Source organism: Hyperolius riggenbachi, chromosome 1 (genome assembly GCF_040937935.1).
Source record: "Hyperolius riggenbachi isolate aHypRig1 chromosome 1, aHypRig1.pri, whole genome shotgun sequence".
NCBI classification, from domain to species: Eukaryota; Metazoa; Chordata; class Amphibia; order Anura; family Hyperoliidae; genus Hyperolius; species Hyperolius riggenbachi.
Genome location: NC_090646.1, coordinates 165,425,180 through 165,442,555, shown reverse-complemented (window position 1 = coordinate 165,442,555; position 17,376 = coordinate 165,425,180). Strand labels below are relative to the sequence as shown.

Here is a 17,376-nt window from a genome sequence, read left to right as displayed (position 1 = left end):
ATGATCGTATCTTATATCTGGGCTTGGAATGATAATTACATTGGCCTCGATTCATAAAAGCATGTGCGATAAAAAAAATCTGGCCGGGAGAATACCGCATTCGGTATTTTAGACTCTTGTGTGCTAATTCATAAACATTTTTACAGCTGCTATAGAAATGCGAGGATTTACTGAACTAAACTGTCGGTAATACTATGAGAAGAGTAGCTAGCTGAGTTTTTACATTGCTGTTCTCCATGCAGAGACAGTATTACAATAAAAGAGGCATCCCCAACTTCACTTTAGATGTGCACATACTGCTTCTGATAGCCCTGAATCTGCTCTGAATCTGTCTATTAGTCTTTCTATTTAATTGCCACAGCTTAGAAGAACTTCAAGAAACTTTACACATGCAGGCTTTCTGATGTGAAATAACATCTGAAAACAGGTACCCAAGAGGTTAAAAAACACAGCCTGGGGTATTCAGGGAAGCCTTGTTTGTTCCGATCGCTCTGCTGCTGGCTTTTACACAGTCCCTCTCTCTTATCACTCCCTTATCGCCTCTTCAAAGCAGGTGCTATTCTCCGTGTCATTACCGCCTGCTCTAATCTTTATGAATTGACATTTACTGACATGGGCTGGAGGTGTCCACCGCACAAGTCGGTAATTTACCTCACTGCTCGGGAATTTCAGTTTTTCATACGGTAACAGCTTTTATGAATTGACATTTTGCTAAGTGCTCAGTAAAGTCAACTGTTTTCAGCATTACTACATGTGGTAATGCTTTATGAATCGAGACCATTGTATATTATAATTGTATCAATTGCATTTATTATGGCACTTGTTGGCTTTGTTTGTATGCTTTTAAATGTTTCAATAAAAAGTGTTTTGTTTTAACAATCAAAGAATAACATATTACTATATATCTAATTAACCAAATGCGGACCGACGCAGTTTAAATCTACGTCGGGCGGGTTGCGCTGCGGTTCTGACCGGACGTAAACTCTACGTCCTATTCACCGCGCGTCCCTGCCCGTTCCCGCCGCTCTCACCACTTTCTACCCACCGCAATGTGCTGCCCTGCCATCTCTATGACGGCAGAGCACTGTGAGCCGGTCAGGAGCTGTTTTCATTGGCTCCTGGCTCTGTCATTACTGTAAGCCAATCCCATTGGCTTACATTGAGTGACAGGGTCAGGAGCTAATAAAAGCGCCTCCTGACCGGCGCACTGCGCTTTGCCGTCATAGAGACGGCAGAGAGAGCCGCCTGCGGTGGGGACAGAGCGGCGTGAGCGACGGATTATTGCGACGATTCGTCGGAATGCTGTGTTTTAGCGTACCAGCAGCCTCTGGTCCTTAAGGGGGCAGAGGCTGCTGGTACCGAAGTGGTTAATCACTACTTCTATTCCCTTGAATTCCCTGATAAACTATTTACCAATGAATATTATTTACTTGCATTACTATTATTGTAAATGAACCCCTATGTCACCTAAAGGAATGTATCGGCGTGAGTGACAGCAGGCATTCTAGGGAACAATGTGCCAATAGTTTTGTGAGTACCTTCAAAAGAAACTACACAGTTGTACACATGTCTGCAACACAAAAATTCTAACATCTTGAAATTGTACCTTTAGTAGTGGATTGCATGCAGATGTCATGAAAGAGACCTTTCTCAAGAAAGATGACAAATACAAAATTTGATGGTTCATGATAATGTAAATGGGTCACAAGTCCTGTAAATGCTGTGGGATTGCAGTCATGATCCAGGTATCCCTACCAAAAGAAATAACCAAAGTTATGTAAGTGAACATTTATAAAAAAAATGCTTTGTAAACTATGAAGCTAGGTCAGGCATGGGCAAACTTGGCCCTCCAGCTGTGAAGGAACTACAAATCCCACAATGCATTTGCCTTTATGAGTCCTGACTGTGGCTGTCAGACTCCTGCAATGCATTGTGGGACTTGTGGTTCCTCTACAGCTGGAGGGCCAAGTTTGCCCATGCCTGGGCTAGGTGCATACTTAGCAGAAACGCAAACATTGTGGAAAACGCTGCATTTTTGCTGTTAATGGAAGTCCATGGGCCACTGGAAAAAACGCATATGCGTTTTGTATGCGTGCATTTTTAAAAATGCTGGTTTTATTGCATAATATGCAAAAATGCATCAAAAACGCACATAATTAAAGTCAATGGGAACACAATGGTATGTGTTTTTCATACGTTTTTATACGGGTTTTTTTTTTTTTATTGTTTTGTGATGTATTTCCACTTCCTCTTGTCTTCCTAGTGATTAGCATACAATGGAATTGAATAACACATACAAAACGCAAATGCATAAAAACGCATGCAAAACGCTTGAAAAAAGCATCTGCAGAAAAAGCGCTAACGCGAACGCAGTACAAACACAGAAAAAACACACACACAAAAACCCACACATGATAGAAAACGCGACCTTTCACGCTCAGTTATGTGTGCACCCAGCCTGAATGTAATACTATAGCATCTCTAAATGTAAAATGTCAGTAAACCTGAATGTGGGAAGAAATGCAGAAATGGCAACAAATACTGGTACATTTTGCACAGCAGCACTACCAGCAGGGCTGGGACAAGGTCACCTACCGCCCAAGGCAGGGATGCTAAAGACCAACACCCTCTGTTTATGTCAATTGCATACCCACACATAATATATACACACCTGGAAATTCACAATATACTTTACACATACACACAAACTAGATGCACAGTCCACACACAAAAACTGTAGATCCGTTGTCCTTACACACACACTCTATGCACAGTCCTTACACACACAGACACACTCACTGTAGATGCACAGTTTATACACACATACACACGCTGTAGATGCACAGTCTTTACACACACTCTCTATATTCACAGTCCTTACACACACACACACACTGAAGGTGCACAGTCCTTACACACACACTATAGATGCACAATCCTTACACATGCACGGACACACACAGGCACACACACACTGTAGATGCACAGTTCATACTCACACATACGCGCACACACACCCACAAACCTCCAAGCCAACTTGTGAAATATTTCTGCTGACAGTCTTTTGTCTTCTGCTGGCAGTGGAGCCAGCACATGACTTCTCACCTTTGCCTCACAGTGGCCATGCCGCCTTGCCTCTAGTTGTCTTTTACTTTATGGGAGTGGGGGAGGTCAATCTCTTGGGCAAGAAAGGCCCAATTTGTTGTGACATGCAGCATAAAATTCTCACTGGCTCTTTATTAAAAGAAAAAAGTGAAATAGGTTTACGTATTCAAACCCTTTACCTAGTACTTAGTTGAAGCACCATTAGCAGCAATTACAACCTCAAATCATTTTGGGTATTAATCAACATTTGTTTTGCGATCTTCTTCTGGACCAACACTGGACCACCCCCAAGGGCATTACAGGCTACTGTCTGGAGCGCCATTGGTCCTGGGGGCACTATGCCCCTGATTAAGCCCCGCCCCTGAACCAATCCCCAATCCCCAACCCTGAACTAGGCCACACCTCCCAAACTAAGCCATTAACTTTTTGGGCAAGATTTGTTGGAGGTTAGCATAAACCGGGCCCCTAGACTCGCTCCAGGCCCTAGGCACCTGTCTAAGTTGCCTTGTGGATGATCTAGCTCTGTGTGCATCCCTCTGTGCCTCCCTCTGTCCCACTGTGCCTTCTTCTGTCCCCCTTTGTGCCTCCCTCTGCCCCTTGTCCCACTATCTCTTCCCATCCCCCTCCTGAGTCCAGTCTGTAAAGGCAGAGTATAACGCAGCCGAAGCTGTGCTCTAACCTCCCCACTGGAGTCCAGTGCTGTGCGACCATCCTGTCTGTTTTCTGCTCCCTCTAGTGCTAGCTCTCCTCATGTAGCATGTATTCATTCGGTAGGAGATGCTGGGCACTAGGGAGAGTGGTGAACATACAGGTGGAATCACATAACTGGACTCCAGTGGAGAGGTAAGAGCACAGCTTCTGCTGCACTATACTCTGCATTTACACACTAAGTTGGGGTACTGCAGGAAGAGGGTGTGCAATGAAATGCAACAGTATCGGTGGGTCGTTTGTATCTCAGGGACTCCTGTATTATGCATACACCCTAAATGGAACATGCCCACCCCTCCCTTGTGTAAATTAATATTATTAAAAATTGTTTTAAAAATATAAAAGAAATATTTTCTCATTTTAGTGCTAGGCCAGCAAACAATTTTCATAACTGCCAGTAAGCTCAAGTTGCACAGTGCAGGAGTTTTTGTTGCTCATTTTCAACTCTTGCATAAATTGCCTATCTGCATGCTTCTGTTAAGGGATGACCATGGTTATGTACACATAGCACTAAGTAAGTAATGTGAAATAATGTTTGCCAATAATCCATATAATATATACTGTACAGTCACTGGCGTAACAATAGGGGAAGCAGCCCCTGCCCGGGGCTCCCCTGGGGCCTGCTCATGGCCGTTTTGGGGGGGCAGGAGGGGTCGCAGCATAAGAGGAGAGCTTTGCACATCAGCGGGGAGGGGGGAGGGACTCTCTCGGGCTCTCCCCTCTGCGCTCCCTTGCTGCATCTATCTAAGGGGTAGCAGCGGCGGTGGCAGCTATAATTACCTCCATTCACCACTGTTTTAATAGGAAGTAATGTGAAGCCCTTGCAGATCGGAGACCTCCGGTGGTGAATGGAGGTAATTATTGCTGCCACCTCCGTTGCTGAGCCTGAGGTGAGGAAGGAGCGGGACCTTCCCCCCTCCCCGCTGATGTGCAAAGCTCTCCCCTCATGCTGCGACCCCTCCTGCCACCCCAAAACAGCCATGAGCGGGCCCCAGGGGGGAAGAGGGGCCACTTAAATTTTTGCAGGGGGGCCTGGGGACTTCTAGTTACGCCCCTGTTTACAGTAGTGCTGCAGTGGCGTATCTAGGGCATTTGACACCTGGTGCTAGGTATTAAAAGACACCCCCCCCCCCCAAAAAAAAGGAAAGGAGCCGAGTGTGGAATGCAAAGCGTGCCATGACGGGTAATGCCAGGTATAGAAACAGGGAACACCAAGAGCCCCGATAGTGTAATACGTACTGGATAAGGTGGCAATACATTCGTATTGCTAGATACTCACAAGTCAGGGTCACCAGCAGGCAACCACTGTAAAGGCAGGTGGGGAGATTGTCCTGACCCCACTCAGGATTAAGAAGTCGCTCTCTGTAGACAGGAAGAAAGGGTAGCAACCCTCCACCAAGGGTGGACTCCAAATTGTATACAATGAACAGAGGCGCCAAAAGTATAAGATTAGATTAAATGAGCTTAAAAACCAACTTAAATGGCAAAATTGAAGGAGGAAGTGGTGGTCTTACCTCCCTCAAGTTCCTAATAAATGTGTTTGACTGTCTGAATCGCAGTCGTTGTCGTGTCTGCTTGAGGGAGGTAAGACCACCACTCCCTCCTTCAATTTTGCCATTTAAGTTGGTTTTTAAGCTCATTTAATCTAATCTTATACTTTTGGCGCCTCTGTTCATTGTATACAATGCCAGGTATAGGTGCCCCAAGTATAGGTAATATAGTTGCCCCAATATAGGTAGCATAGTTGCCCTCCATAAAGTTGGCCTAGTATAGGTAGTAAAGTTATTATAGGTAGCTAGTATACTTGATCCCAGCATAGGTAGTATAGTTGCCCCAGTATAGCTAGTATAGTTGCCCACAGTGTAGGTAGTATAGTTGCCATAGTATAGCTAGTATCAGGAAGCAGGTAAGTAATTCCTTGCCTGCCGCTCCTGTCTGCCGCTGCTAATCTGGAAGCGCCAAACGGAGGGGACCCAGGTGAGGGAGGTGGGGGGTTTGGCCCTGTTCCCCGCCGCTGTCCTCACTGTCCCTTTTTCAGCGCTGCTTCCCCCTCCTGCTCATGGCCAGTGTGGGGGGCCTTGGCGACATCCCCTCCTGTCTGTCACCCACGTGCACACCACACCCCCTGGCGCCCAATGGCAGGAACATGTGTGCTAAACTTGAATAACCTGAAATTTCTTTAACAAGTGGAATTTCCTATTAAGAAATCTGTCCATCATGTAATTCTGATATTAAACTGCAAATACTGTCCCTTCTACCCTTAGTGATTTTAACATTTCAATTGAGGGAGTAGCTATTTAAACATGAAGCATCGGCCAAGCAAAACTAATGGTGCCCATACATAGAACAATTAGTTCATTTTTTAATTTAATAATTTTGCTTGATTATTTATATTGATTGAATATAAAGATTTTTCCAACATGTCTGATCAGAAATTTACTGAAAAAAAAACGGGGTAATAGTTTGTTTTTCTTGATGGAAAAAAATGATTTTCGATTCAATCAGTTTTGTTGAATAAACAGTAATATCAAGTGTTGTTATTGTACCGTGTATGGGCACCTTAAAGGGATACTTAACCTCCCTGGCGGTAAGCCCGAGCTGAGCTCGGGCTATGCCGCGCAGGGGGAGATCTCAGCCCCTGGTGGGGCGATTTGTGTGCTGTAAATTGCTGTGCGCGCAGCCAGCACTTTGCTAGCCGCGCGCACAGCTTGATCGCCGCCGCTCTGCGGCGATTGGCCGCACGCAGCGGCTGAAGAGGGCCCCCCCCCCGCCAGAGCCCTGCGCTGCCTGGATCAATGAGTTCCGGGCAGCGCTATGGGCTGGATCGGGTGTGCCTGACGTCAGGACGTCGGCTGACGTCCATGACATCATCCCGATCGTCGCCATGGCGACAGGAGAAGCCAAACAGGGGAACGCGTTATATACGCGTTCCCCTGTTTGCTATAGATGCCGGCGACGATCGGACTAGAGGGCCACATGCGCCCTCTAGTGGTGTTTCATGTAGCTACCACTCTGGTAGCTTTACATGAAACAAAAAAAAAAAATCAAAAAAAAAAAGGATTTTTTCAATTAGGAAAAACAAAATTAACCGCCAGGGAGGTCAAGTGTGAGATAAAAAAATTACTTTTACTCACCTGGGGCTCCCCTCAGCCCACTGCAGCTGAACGGTGCCATCGCCGTGTCCCTCCGATGCGCCTGGTCTCGCCGGCGGCCACTTCCGGTTAGGCTATCACCGGCTGACAGGCTGAGAACGCGGCTGATTATCCGCGTCCCCGGCCGCAATATCGCCCTCTATAATGCTATTGCGGCCGGGGACGTGGATAATAGGGTTGCCAGGTGTCCAGTTTTACACCGGACAGTCCGGTTTTTGTGCGCTGTGTCCGGTGCAAAAAGGCATGCTAAACCGGACAATTAAGTTGTCCGGTTTAGAGCCCCCCCCCGCAGCGCAGGAGGAGAACAGCGCAGCAGAGAGAGAGCTGGGAGCAGCGGTGGAGAAGGGGGGCAATCTCCCCCCCCTTCCCTCACCTTAGGGTGCTCTCTCTCCCCCGCTGTCTCCTCCAGGATGATGTGCAGGCTGGCAAGTGGCTGCAGGCGGAACTTACCTCTGTGTCGCTCCAGCGCCGGAAGTTCGGGTCCCGCAGCCGCTGAGATTCGAACTCAAAAAAGATCCGGATCAAAGATCCGAATCATTCATGAGCCGGACAACACTAATCAGTCTGAATAGTGTTGTCCGGCTCATGAATGATTCGAATCTTTGATCCGGATCTTTTTTGAGTCGAATCTCAGCGGCTGCGGGACCCGAACTTCCGGCGCCTGCGACACAGAGGTAAGTTCCGCCCGCAGCCACCCGCCAGCCTGCACATCATATTGGAGGAGACAGCGGGGGAGAGAGAGCACCCTAAGGTGAGGGAAGGGGGGGGAGATTGCCCCCCTTCTCCACCGCTGCTCCCAGCTCTCTCTCTGCTGCACTGTTCTCCTCCTGCGGGGGGGGGGGGGGCGGGGGGCACCTGGCTACCTAACCTATTCTGGGCACATATAGCCCCTGGCTACCTATTCCGGGCACATATACCCCCTGGCTACCTATTCTGGGCACATATAGCCCCTGGCTACCTATTCTGTGCACATATACCCCCTGGCTACCTATTCTGGGCACATATAGCCCCTGGCTACCTATTCTGGGCACATATAGCCCCTGGCTACCTATTCCGGGCACATATAGCCCCTGGCTACCTATTCTGGGCACATATAGCCCCTGGCTACCTATTCTGGGCACATATACCCCCTGGCTACATATACTGGGACATATATACCCCTGCCTACGTATACTGGGACATTTACACCCCTGCCTACATATACTGGGACATATATACCCCCTGGCTACATATACTGGGCACATATATCCCTGGCTACATATACTGGGAACACTGGCTGTTTGTCATTATGTGCATTTAGTGGTGAAAAGCTGTCTCTTTTGTGCATTTACTGGTGAAAAGCTGTCTCTTATTATGTGCATTTACTGGTGAAAAGCTGTGTCTTATTATGTGAATTTACTGGTGAAAAGCTGTCTCTTGTGCATTTACTGGGGAAAAGCTGTCTCTTATGTGCACTGGACCAGTACTACTGGTGAGGACAGTTAGTGACATGGCTATGTACTCTGTAATGTGCTGCAGAAGATGTCAGTGCGATATAAATACTATAATTTTTTTTTTAAAAAAGCCCATTGCTTAGCCCCACTCTACATAAAAGTGTGCTTCTGACTCCGCCCCTAACTCCACCCCTAACTCCACCCCCTTTCCGGTTTTTCCCATCAGCCGACCTGGCAACCCTAGTGGATAATCAGCCGCGTTCCCAGCCTGTCGGCCGGTGACGGCCAAACCGGAAGTAGCTGCCGGCGAGACCAGCCGCATCAGAGGGACACGGCGAGGGCACTGTTCAGCTGCAGGGGGCTGAGGGGAGCCCCAGGTGAGTAAAAGTCATTTTTTATCTCACACTTAAGTATCCCTTTAATACTCATCATGATGTTGTTCCATGCATGAATACATGTTATTTTTAAAAGTCATAAATTGCTGAAAGATAAACAAAAATCTTGACCTTTTATTTCCCAACTATTCCGCCTCTGAGTGAGGATCGTTAGTTTACTATCGTATGATATGAAACTCCTTAACCCCCTGCAGAGCCAGGATAATAGGGAGCTGTAATGTGACATGTTCTTCTGAGCTGCACCAAATTTTCCCTTAGCTGTTTTTTTCTTCTTTTTTTTTTTAATGTACACATTGCTTGATCCCTCATGCTGGGTGCACACTTGTCCATTCAGAAAAGCATGCATTTTAAAGCATGTGTGTTTCTGCATTTTCTCTGCGTTTGTATTTTTTACTTGCATTTTTGTGTGCATTTTGTATGCGTTTGCAATTTACATTTGCATTTTTACTAATTCACCCTTTCAAAAAGAGAGAAAACATACATTACTAGACCGGTTTTTGACATAAAACACATGCAAAATCTCATATATGTGTGGCCGAATGCATTGTATGCGAATCACATGCAGCTCACATACAGTATGCGAAGAAAACATTTTCTGTGTGATTTTAAAATTGTAAAATGTGAATAAAATTGTATTGCGAAGCATGGACCTATGCAATTTCAGTTTGGCCCATAGAATTTCATTATATGCGTTTTCGCGTGCATTCTCTGCTATGCGGCAAAACACATGCAGTTCAAATCACTGTGCTCCCAAGCCTACCGCAGACCAATGGCTACACATCATGGTTTGTTTTACAATCCCTTTTTCTTATATTTTAGATATAGGCTTTCTATGATAATACAAAAATACTCAGCAATATACAAGTTACTGACTGTAAAAGATCAAGAACCTCAAATACAGATTTAAAAAAAAAAAAAAGGTTGTATCCAAAACATACCTCAATGAGCAGGAATTGTAGTGAGAACACACAATATAGCTTTAACACCTGTGCATTATGCGACTGTTTGTGAGACATTAGGGAATGCTTCAAAACCGAGAAAACCTAAAAAAAATACACATATAAACTACATTTGTAACTCATCAACATATTAACAGGCTTGTATTCATGGAAAATCTTAGTCAAGTTAACTACTTCACTCCCCAGACCTTCAATCCTTAAACCTCATTAAAGGATCACTATCGCAAAAATCGTAAAATGTAAAATGCATGTAAACACAGCAAAGAAGCATGTTTCTTCCAGAGTAAAATGAGCCATAAATGACTTTTCTCCTGTGTTGCTGTCAATTACAGTAGGTAGTAGAAATCTGACAGAACCGCCCATTTCCTCATGGGGGATTCTCAGGGTTTTTTTTTTTATTTTCAAAAGCACTTAGTGAATGGCAGTTGCTCTGTCCAACTGCCCAAAAAGTGTGCAGCAAGCACGGAGGCTGGCCAACATCACTGTATAAATCCTTTTCAGGGAATGTCTTTATAAAGAATAAAAGCCTTCCTGAGAATCCCCCATGAAGAGATGGACTAGTCCAAAACATGTTGATTCTGTCAGATTTCTACTACCTACTGTAAGTGACAGCAACATAGAAAAGTAAATTATGGCTCATTTCACTCTGGAGGAAACATACTTCTTATTTGTATATTTGTACACATATTTCAAATTTTGCAATTTTTCACAATAGTGGTCCTTTAAAGAGGAGCTGTTAGGTATAAGGTCTCAGAGAAAAAAAACCACATATATCAGTAGCTAAATATTGGCTGTACTTACATTACATACGCATTTCACTGTCCAGGTTTGGATTTCACAGAATTTTTATATAGTATTTGCAGAGAATGATGCTCCTGACAGCTCATGGCAGGTTCCATGTTTGTCTGTCTCCTATGAAGCCAATTGTGTCGTCATGTCCTCCCTGCTTCCTGATGATTCCACTCACAAAAAAGATCGTAATGGACAACACTACTGTGCAGTGGCTAGGAACAATAGCGGACTCATGCAGTATACTCTGCCCTGTGATTTTTCAGTGCTGTGAGCTGGGCTGCATTACAAGCTGCTGTAATATGAGCCTGTAACTTCTCACTAGCAGCCGAGGGGATCCAAGGTGGGGAGAAGTAGCCCCAGAATGCTTTGCAGTATGTTATGCGGCCTCTCGTACTTTTAAGAGCTTGGGAATAACAGCCTTGCTGTACAGCACACATCACAGTAAGAGAGATTTTTAACTTCAGTATTGCCTTTTTGGCTTCCTTCTAAACTGTTTAACACAGGAGAATAGAGGTTTAAATTAGCTTTTGCAGCCTGACAGTTACTCTTTAATGAATAGAGTCTTTTTTTCCCAACACTTTATTTATTTATTTTATTTGTTTAGGTATTTACGTAGCGCCAACATATTATGCAGCGCCGTATAGAGTATATAGTCTTGTCACTAACTGTCCCACAGAGGGACTCACAATCTTGTACCTACTATAGTCACATATCTATCTATGTATAGTGAAGTGCATGTATCATAGTCTATGGTAGAGGACTGGGCGGGTCCAGTTTTTCCTACCCGCACACAACCCACAACCCACTCTCAGGTGAATTTGATACCCGCACCCGACCAGCACCCGCAGCCCCACTACCTGACCTGCGACCCACAACTAGAGATTGCCCGACCTCCGATTTTCGGTTTGCGAACCGTGTTCGTGAACTTCCACGGAAGGTTCGGTTTGCACGAACTTTCATGAACCACAATAGACTTTAATGTGGAGGTAAACTTTGAAAACTAGAAACACTTATGCTGGCCACAAAAGTGATGAAAAAGATGTTTCAAGGGGTCTAACATCCGAGTTTTTGCATGGATGAGTGGGATAGACGCCAAAAGTCCCGGGGAAAAATCTGGATTGGACGCAAAGCAGCGTTTTAAGGGCAGAAATCACATTGAATGCTAAATTGCAGGCCTAAAGTGCTTTAAAACAACTTGCATGTGTATGCATCAATCAGGGAGTGTAATTAGAGTACTGCTTCACACTGACACACCAAACTCACTGTGTAACGCACCGCAAACAGCTGTTCATGTAGTGACGGCCGTGCTGGACTGGTGCGCACCATGGCAAGAGTGCAGGCCGTGGCGGTTTTCAAGCCCATATGGTCGCCGGGCTGTGGTAGCTCAATGATAGAAAAACAGTGACTGTCCAGCTGATCAAATTGGTTTGTTTACAATGAAGCAATGACATTATCTTTGGTATGCCACCCCCTGAGACACTCATATAGCCGGTGGTCATTGCTTCATTGTGATACGCAAGCCCCTTCACCGCGGCAATGTATGACGATCACGAAGGGGAATGGGCACATGTACATGCCTTTTGTTTTGTTGTTGCAGCTGCACTGCAGCCAGAAAAATTAGGCAGGCATGTACACGCACCAGAAAAATTATTATAGCGGCCGCTGCTAGTAGCGGCCTTAAAAATTCAGGAATGCACCTGTAGTCCTGGACCCTGTTGGTGGTGGCGGAGAAGGCAAGTGGCCTGCAGGCAGAGATGCTGTGTGTGGGGACTGACTTAGTCTTCGGGCGGGCAGTAGCCCTCCGGGATCCATGCTTCATTCATTTTGATAAAGGTGAGGTACTGAACACTTTTGTGACTTAGGCGACTTCTCAGTGACAATGCCTCCAGCTGCGCTGAAGCTCCTTTCTGACAGGACGCTTGAGGCAGGGCAAGACAGAAGTTGGATGGCAAATTGGGACAGCTCTGGCCATTGGTCAAGCCTGCGCACCCAGTAGTCCAAGGGTTCATCGCTGCTCACAGTGTCTACATCAACACTTAAGGCCAGGTAGTGGGCTACCTGCCGGTCCAGGCGTTGGTGGAGGGTGGATCCAGAAGGGCTAAGGCGAGGTGTTTGACTAAAGAATGTCCGCATGTCTGACATCACCATGAGATCGCTGGAGCGGCCTGTCCTTGCCTGCGTGAACATGGGAGAAGGATTACTGGCAGTGGTACATTTATTGCGTTGTGCTGTGACATCACCCTTATACGCATTGTAAAGCATACTTGCCAGCTTGTTCTGCATGTGCTGCATCCTTTCTGCCTTCAGGTGAGTTGGTAACATGTCCGCCACTTTGTGCCTATACCAAGGGTCTAATAGCGTGGCCACCCAGTACAGATAATTCCCCTTGAGATTTTTTATACGGGGGTCCCTCAACAGGCTGGACAGCATGAAAGTTGGATCCAGACGTACTCTCCATCTCCTCTTGCTCTTCCTCAGTGATGTCAGGTAAGTCCTCCTCCTCCCCTCAGCCACGAACAATACCACGGGAACGTTGAGCAGCACAAGCCCCCTGCGATGCCTGCTGCGGTTGTTCTTCTGCCGCTGCCTCCTCCTCCTCCACAGAAACACCTTCCTCATCATCCGTGTCTGACTCCTCTTCCCCACACGACTCTTCCTCCTCCTCCCCCCTCTGTGCTGCCGCAGGTGTTGAGGAAACATCCGGTTCTGATGTAAATTGCTCCCACAACTGTTCCTGCCATAACTGTTCCTCTTCACGCTCCTCCACAGCTTGATCCACCACTCTACACATGGCACGCTCCAGAAAGTAAGCATGCGGGATCAAGTCGGTGATGGTGCCTTCACTGCGACTCACCAGGTTGGTCACCTCCTCAAACGGCCGCATAAGCCTGCATGCATTTCGAATCAGTGTCCAGTTGTTGGGCCACAACATCCCCATCTCCCCAGATTGTGTCCTTTTACTGTAAATGTACAGGTACTGGGTGACGGCTGTCTCCTGTTCTAGCTGGCGAGAGAACATGACCAGGGTCGAATTCCAGCAAGTCGGGCTATCACATATCAAGCGCCTCACCGGCAAGTTGTTTCTCCGCTGTATGTCCGCAAAGCGAGCCATGGCCATGTAAGACCGCCTGAAATGCCCACACAACTTCCTGGCCTGCTTCAGGAAGTCCTCTAAGCCTGGGTACTTTGACACAAATCTTTGAATGACTAGATTCAGCACATGTGCCATGCAGGGTACATGTGTCAGCTTTCCCAAATTCAAAGCGGGAAGGAGATTGCTGCCGTCGTCACACACCATGTTGCCAATCTCCAGCTGGTGCGGGGTCAGCCACTGATCCACCTGTTTGTTAGGAGAGCTGCTCCAGTGTGACTCTCCGCTTTGAGGCAAGACATGTCTAAGATGGCGTGACACTGTCGTACCTGACATGCAGCATAGGCCCTGGGGAAATTGGGCTGTGTAGCTGGAGAGGAGATCGCAGCACCAGACAAGGAGGAGGAGGATGACGACAGCGAAGAGGATGTAGCAGGCGGAGAGGAGGTGGCAGGAGGCCTGCCTGCAAGCCGTGGAGGTGTCACAAGTTGGTCTGCTGCAGAGCCACGTACTCCCTGCTTGTCATCGGTCACCAGGTTGACCCAATGGGCTGTGTAAGTAATGTAGCGGTGCTGACCGTGCTTGGCAGACCAGGCATCCATGGTCAGGTGGACCCTTGGCCCAATGTTGTGTGCCAGAGATGACACCACTTTCCTCTCCACTTCATGGTGCAGTTTGGGTATCGCCTTTTTAGTAAAATAATTGGGGCCTGGTATCTTCCACTGCGGTGTCCCAATGGCCACAAATTTACGGAAGGCCTCAGAGTCCACCAGCTTGTATGGTAACAGCTGGTGAGCTAACAGTTCCGCCACACCAGCTGTCAGACGCCAGGAAAGGGGGTGACTGGCAGAAATTGGCTTCTTCCGCTCAAAGATTTCCTTCACAGACACCTGGCTGCTGTGGGCAGAGGAGCAGGAACCACTCAAGGTCGGATGCGGAGTGGAGGAGGGTGGCTGTGAAGGTGCAAGGGAGAAAGCGGCTGAAGATGCTGCACCTGAAGGAGGAAGAGGAGAAGGAGGGTACCTTATTTCTTTTGTGTGCTGCTTTTGCTAAGGTGCTCTTCCCATTGCAGTTTATGCCTTTTCTCCAGGTGCCTGTCATAAGGCACTTGTCCCTACGTGAGTGTTGGCCTTTCCACAGCTCAATTTTTGGAGGCAGAGACAACAGATGGCATTGCTCCAATCTGAGGCAGACACACTAAAAAATGTCCAAACCGCTGAGCCCCCCTGGGGTGATGGCACTATCAGGGGTGCAGCTAAGGTTTTTGTGGCCCCAAGCGGACTGTAGCAAGAGGCCCTATCCTGGCGAAAAATGGGTGTGGTTATCCTGCATAAGTGGGCGTGACCATGCCATGTGGGTGGAGCAGGAGGGCGGATTGGGGCGGGGCTGTTTGCGGGGAAAAATGGATGTGGGGGTGATTGAGGCACGCGTAGCGCGCCGAAAGATGGGCGTGGCCATGACATTGTATGGGCGAAGCTTAACCGTAGCACAGCAAATATAGCCAACTATGACCATTAAATAATAAATGCAGCAACAGTTACCCCAGACACCAGAAAATAAAAACGCAATTTGGGCCACATTTCAGCAGAAATCAAACGCAATTAGGGCACATTTTCAGCAGAATTCAAACGCAATTAGGGCACATTTTCAGCAGAAATCAAACGCAATTAGGGCCACATTTTCAGCAGATATCAAACGCAATTAGGGCACAGTTCAGCAGAAATCAAACGCAATTAGGGCACAGTTCAGCAGAAATCAAACGCAATTAGGGCCACATTTTCAGCAGATATCAAACGCAATTAGGGCACAGTTCAGCAGAAATCAATCGCAATTAGGGCACAGTTCAGCAGAAATCAAACGCAATTAGGGCCACATTTTCAGCAGATATCAAACGCAATTAGGGCACAGTTCAGCAGAAATCAATCGCAATTAGGGCCACATTTTCAGCAGATGTCAAACGCAATTAGGTCACAGTTCAGCAGAAATCAATCGCAATTAGGGCCACATTTTCAGCAGATATCAAACGCAATTAGGTCACAGTTCAGCAGAAATCAATCGCAATTAGGGCCACATTTTCAGCAGATATCAAATGCAATTAGGGCACAGTTCAGCAGAAATCAATCGCAATTAGGGCCACATTTTCAGCAGATATCAAACGCAATTAGGGCACAGTTCAGCAGAAATCAATCGCAATTAGGGCCACATTTTCAGCAGATATCAAACGCAATTAGGGCACAGTTCAGCAGAAATCAATCGCAATTAGGGCCACATTTTCAGCAGATATCAAAGGCAATTAGGGCACAGTTCAGCAGAAATCAATCGCAATTAGGGCCACATTTTCAGCAGATATCAAACGCAATTAGGGCTCAGTTCAGCAGAAATCAATCGCAATTAGGGCTGCAAAAAGAAAAGAATTTACTCACCTGGCAGGCTGGCACTGGCAGAAGTCTTCTCTCCCCGTCTCCTCTCCCAGCCGGCTCCTCAGGCGCGCAGTTCCCACGGAGCTCCCTCCCTGGCTCCCTCCTCCAATCTCCCGCGCTGATTCATGCAGGGCTACGGGAAAATGGCCACCCGAAGCCCTGTACTGGAGACATAGTCTCCAGAGCAGGGCTTTGGCGGCGGCCATCTTCCCGTAGCCCTGCTCTGCTCTGCCAGTGCCAGCCCCGCGGGGCTGCGGGGAAAAAGTGACGTCACGCCGACGTCACGGAGCCGCCGAGGCCCCTAAGATCTTGAGGCCCCAAGTGACCGCTTGGTTCGCTTTATGCCTCGCGGCGCCCCTGGGCACTATAGTGGCCTCAGCAGCTGACGTTGAGGGGCATGTTGGCTGGCTGTCCATAGGTGGCGACACATGGCGCCGGACACTGCCACCAGCTGTTTCTGATGACGAGCTCCCCCTGCTTCTTTCAGGAACTCGTCTCCTCCTACTTCTCCCTGACTCCTCCTCTGAACTGTCCCCTTGGTCATCTTGGGCTTGATTCACAAAGCCGGGCAAACTGTTTAGCACGGGTGTGCTAAACAGTTAGCACGTGAAGTGTCAGTCGCGGACTTTGCGCTCGCAAAGTGCCGCGATTCGCGCGATCGCGGACTTTTGCGCGTGCAATTTGCCGCAAATTTGCACGGCTTTGTGAATCAAGCCCCTTGTCTCTTAGGAACCCATGTGGGATCCGTATCATCATAATACTCATAATCATCCTGCCCAGCTTCGCTTGCCTCAGACACCTCCAAAATTGCACCAACAGCAGGTACTTCATCATCCTCCTCTTCACATGTTACGTCCATAGTGTCGCCTAACTCACACATATGAGGTGGTGTAACTTGCTTAGTGCCTTCATCTTGTTGTTGCAATAGTGGCTGTGAATCAGTGATTTCACCACCAAATAACTCCTGCAAAGTGTCAAATGCAGCGGAATTGTGGTGCTTGTAGTAGCGCTGGTGGCTGCGGGAGATGAGGTGTTCTGTGTTAAACAGTAAACCACGTCTTGACAAACTTGGGAGTTGATGGCACGTGCCTTCTTTTGAGCACTGTACTTTGGGCCAGGGTGCACGAAATCACATCAACACGACCTCGCACAGGCCTGCCGGGTGGCCTACGTCTGGCTCTGCCTCTACCTCTTCCTCTACCTGTTTTGTCCGTTTTGTCCATGTCAGGGGGGGATGACGTAAAAGGTATGCACTGACTTGACTAATACATTGTGAAGTCACACAGGTGCAGTTAACAGGTATGCACGGAGTGGTATATCA

The 17,376-nt window shown here is 47.4% G+C and overlaps 1 protein-coding gene across 2 annotated transcripts in view; it reads right to left on the bottom strand.

Annotated features, from left to right (window-relative positions):
• Positions 1 to 17,376, bottom strand: part of LOC137569288 (probable ATP-dependent RNA helicase DDX60) — a 573,444-nt gene that overhangs the window by 129,383 nt on the left and 426,685 nt on the right. For both annotated transcript variants that reach the window (XM_068278827.1, XM_068278828.1), the window contains 2 exons: positions 9,732 to 9,836; positions 1,607 to 1,751 (listed from right to left, as the gene is read on the bottom strand). In XM_068278827.1, coding sequence (XP_068134928.1) covers positions 1,607 to 1,751; positions 9,732 to 9,836 — 250 coding nt within the window. The remainder of the gene's footprint in view (positions 1 to 1,606; positions 1,752 to 9,731; positions 9,837 to 17,376) is intronic.